This window comes from Odontomachus brunneus, unplaced genomic scaffold (genome assembly GCF_010583005.1).
Source record: "Odontomachus brunneus isolate Ranch 3 - 2012 unplaced genomic scaffold, Obru_v1 Obru_scaffold_211, whole genome shotgun sequence".
In the NCBI taxonomy this organism is placed as follows: Eukaryota; Metazoa; Arthropoda; class Insecta; order Hymenoptera; family Formicidae; genus Odontomachus; species Odontomachus brunneus.
Window position 1 is genome coordinate 67,036 of NW_022639661.1, and position 4,487 is coordinate 71,522.

General features: G+C 45.2%; 2 protein-coding genes across 2 annotated transcripts in view; one reads left to right on the plus strand and one right to left on the minus strand.

Moving 5' to 3' along the window:
* The window catches only part of LOC116852281, a 16,997-nt gene extending 14,839 nt beyond the window's left edge, over window positions 1-2,158 (plus strand). The window contains exon 3 of the mRNA XM_032832476.1: window positions 2,121-2,158. Within this exon, the coding sequence (XP_032688367.1) occupies window positions 2,121-2,158 (38 nt within the window). The remainder of the gene's footprint in view (window positions 1-2,120) is intronic.
* Window positions 2,159-2,677: 519 nt separating this feature from the next.
* Window positions 2,678-3,337, minus strand: LOC116852282. The gene has a single exon (XM_032832477.1). The coding sequence runs from the start codon at window positions 3,335-3,337 to the stop codon at window positions 2,678-2,680; it is 660 nt and encodes a 219-aa protein (XP_032688368.1).
* Window positions 3,338-4,487: the final 1,150 nt, after the last annotated feature.

The following is a 4,487-nucleotide window of genomic DNA, read 5'->3' on the forward strand; positions in this document are numbered from 1 at the left end:
ATATATATATATATATATATATATTTATATTTATATTTATATTTCTCTTTGAGTCCTCAAAGGTGCTTGCGCAAGCCATTTGGAAATGGATTCTGCATATTGTACGTGCAATCGGACTGCTTCTGTAAAATAAAAACATCTTTCAAGTTTTTAAAACTATTAATTGGTATATATACAGTAGAATCTAGTTTATCCGGTCTTTCATTAATGAAGCATCGCATTATCCGAGGTGTTCTTATCCGAGCATTCGTATTAATCGAGCTATATGCTCGGATAATAAGGAAAATTCTGATAAAATGGACAGCGCGGATGTGCAGTACGTACTAAATATATATATATAAACGGTAAAAGTTTTGTTTCTCAACAAAAGTATAATGTTTCTCCGTATGATCCGACATTTGGGCTATCTGAGATATACTCGCTCCACATTACCTTAGATAAACGAGATTCTACTGTATATATATAAGGCGATTTAAATTGAAATATCTTAAATATGTTTAACGTATAATTATTTTTGCAAGATGTAAATCCTTAAAAGTTAATTTTCCTTTCAATTCAGTCCAACTAAATTTTGTAGCTAGAGTGTTGGCCATAATTTTTTTAAAATGTTATTAGTTATAATATGCATGGTACTTCCACTCACGAGTTTTAAATATTGTAACTAAAAAAATTGCTTCATAGATAATGCGAAAACAATGATGTGCGTATAGTATCAATAATTGATTACAATACATAGGCAATATATTGTATAATAAAACCATTTAATGGAATTTAATATATCATACCACTAACTAAAAAAATTGCTTCATAGATAATGCGAAAGCAACGATGTACGTATAGTATCAATAATTGATTACAATACATAGGCAACATATTGTATAATAAAACAATTCAATGGAATTTAATACATCATACCACTTTTTGTTTAAATTGTGATTCCTGTAGTAACTCTTCGAAATTATTCAGATCTTGTAATGAGACTAATGGGAATTGGAAGTTACATTCTTCACCAATTTTTACTTTAAATTATATCTTTTCTCCTAATACATTTAGCATATTTTAAAATCTGTCCATTTTATGCAGCATTTTATTTATTTTCAATAAAACCTGTTTTCTAAACTCTGAAACAAACCATTTTTTTTTATTTCAGTGCTACATTTCATACTATATTGGCAATAACATAATAAAATTCCCTTTTTTCATTTAAAACACTTATTAATTTTGTTACGGATCCGACTCGAGGCTGTCGAGTCGGTCGATGCGCACTGATTAGCGTAAAGCGTCTGGCGCGTAAAGCTGAATGAGGTCACGCGGAAGGGAATAAATAAGAAGATAACAAAAAAATTAGCGTTTATTCAAGTTATACGTTAAACTTGGCCTGTCATCGGTTCGGATGACGGCACAGAAATCTTGGACGCACCTGCGGCCGGGTCAGCCGCCTGTGACGGAGATCTTGACTCGCGTTACTCTAACGCTGTTCGGTCGGGTATCTTGAACGCGGCGACAGATATCTTCCGCGGACCCTGGTGCTCGCGCTCGCAAGAACCGACGAACCGACCTTTTCTTTCGACTTGGATTTCCGCGAACAATGAAGAATTACAATGAAGAATTCGACCAGAGCGCAACACGACCTCGGGTCCAGGCGGCTCGATTTCGAACGCGAGAGTCAGTAGCTCACAAGTGTTGAGTCTGGGAAGCAGACAGAATAGTTATACTATTTCTCGCGGAGAGAGAAACAAATTGGCTTCGACACACACGTCTACAGCTCTCGCCCTGAGCAGAGTCGGCCTGATGCGAAAAGAATTCCGAGCTCTATGCTTTCGAGAGTTATTCGTAGCCATTGTGTTGACTGCAAAACTCGCCTCGAACTAACTAACTTTTAACAGCGGTTTCCCGAGATGAGCGCCTGGCTGCCGAACTCGTGTGCGATCATTGGTCGCGATCGTAGACTTGATTGCGGGATCTCGCGATATGTCCTAATTTAGCAATATGCGAACACGGCGATTTCTCACGCATGCCGCTTGCCGATTCGCGGAAGCATGTTTTGCTTTAGTGGTTGCCTTAGCAACCGCGGCTCGCTTGCCAGGTAATAACAAAAAAATGTTGTTTTCGCTGTACAGCTGTCGCGAAGATCACGACAGCATCACAGATCTTCTAACGCGGAGAAATTTTTAGAAGGATTCTCGAACCGTTCGAGATCCTTCCCAAAATCTCTCCAACATTCCGCCCGCCTTGAAGCGTCCGCTTCAACGAATTGTTCACTTTCTTGCTTGGTTCTCTTGAGCGCAGTACACTGTGTGAACGACGACACATAAGTCCGCCGCGAGCGGACACGACGAACATGAGTTTCCTCCGCTGGTCGCTACAACGTTATTTATGAGGTGTCGAGAATATCGCATCGCAATCAACCTGCAGCAAACATACTTTGTTGATGGGTCGCGTGTATTGCCGTCTTTACCGTGATTATACGGACCAAACCGTCCGACCCGGGATGATAATGAGTGACACGCCCCAATTCCCATTTACAAGGGGGGAGATTGGGGTTTCGCAATAATACTAGTTGTCCCATGCGAATTGATGAACGCACCGTGCGCCACTTTACTCGTTGATGCAACATATTAACATAGTCGCTATATCATATTTTCCAAAATCGCTCCGTTATCTGGCGTAACAATTGCTATCGAGACAGGCGATTCTCGTTCAAAACAAGCAGAGAGGGTTCCGGAGCGGACGTGATCGCAGCACCGATCAAAAAGTGATCAGATGTCAATGGTTCGTAGTCGTCTAGATTATCCGATAGCCGTGCGATAGGACGTGAATTTAAGCAGGCCTCGACTTTGCATAAAATTGTCAGCAATTCTTCGAACGTGAGAATGTGACTACCGATAACGCGGCGCAAATGATGTTTTACACTCTTAACTTCGGGTTCCCATATTCCGCCGAAGTGAGGTGCTGACGGAAGAAGGAAGTGCCACGCGACGCTATCGGAGGCCGTTTGGAAAGCCGGATCGCGCAACGCGGCGCGATACGCGGCAGCCAACTCGCGATTCGCGCCGACAAAGTTCGTTCCGTTGTCGGAATATATCGACTGCGGCAATCCGCGGCGCGAGCAGAAGCGCACATATGCATTGAGGAAGACACGAGTGGAATAGTCTGACACCAGTTCTAAATGGATGGCACGCGTCGCCAGACAAACGAACAGCGCGATATACACCTTACGCGAAGCGATTCCTCGACCGGTGGACGTCCGAACAACGATAGGGCCAGCGTAATCCAATCCGCAATGCTGTAAGCTGCGAGATGGAGCGGATACTTGCACTGCGGGAAATTCGCTCATTAACTGAGAAGGAACGGCGGCTCGCTCACGAGTGCAAGGAACGCAGCAATGGATAACGGCTTTGACAAAAGACCGCGCACGCAGAATCCAGTCGCAGCGTGCCCAATGTTAACTGCAGTCCGGCATGCAGGGCGCGTAGGTGAATGTGTTCGATAATAAGTCTTGCGATCGAGTGATCCGCGAGCAGGAGTAAATGTCGCGCGGCGACGCGATGCAGCGTTGTACATTTTTCTTCCACGAGGGCAATCTCGGATGGACGGTACACACTGGTCGGCCATTAGTCATAAGGAAGAGGCAACCAATGAGGACCCTTCCACAGAGAATGTGTCGACAGATCGTCTCCGATTAATCCGCGGGATGCGCAATCTGCGGGATTGTATTCCGTCGCGACGTGTCGCCACTTGACGTCAGGCAATCGCATCCGGACGTCGGCGACTCGGTTCGCGACAAATGTTTTCCACCGCGACGGGTGTTGATTGAGCCATGCGAGCATACGGTGGAATCAGTCCAACAGAAACAAGCGGACGAGCTGATTTTCAAAGTTTCACGCACGAACTCGACAAGACGCGATAGAAGTACGGCTTCTAAGAGTTCTAAACGCGGAATAGTTACGGGTTTTATTGGAGCGACACGCGACTTTCCAAACAACAGCGTTACCGTCGCGCGGCCCGACGCATCGACGACTTTCAAATATACAGCGGCGGCGTAAGCGGCATTCGATGCATTCGCGAAGCCGTAAAGCTCGATCTGAGCGTCCGACACGAAACCTGACTATCGAGACACGAGCAACCCATCCAGAATCTGGCATAAATCTTTTCCAGCGTAGGAGCCGCTGGCCAAGTCGTCCCACGCGGTTCCCGCTTTCCACAGTTGCTACATAATAATTTTAGCAGCGATCATGACTGGCGTGACCCAACCGAGAGGGTCATACAATCGTGCAATTGTGGACAGCGCGCTTAGTGCGAGGAATCTCCGAACTGAGCGAGACTTTTATCTGGAACGCGTCGAGACTGGACGCCCAACCAACGCCCAAGATACTAAGTCGGTCGGCGGCGCACAACGTTTTATTGCATGCTACCTCGTGGTCGGCGATGTCTGATAAGAGGGCGGACGAATTGCTGGCCCATTTTCGTAACTCGAATCCCCCGCG

Coding starts and splice junctions, on each gene's coding strand:
- LOC116852282 (XM_032832477.1), bottom strand. CDS start 3,337: ATGAGCGAATTTCCCGCAGTGCAAGTATCCGCTCCATCTCGCAGCTTA.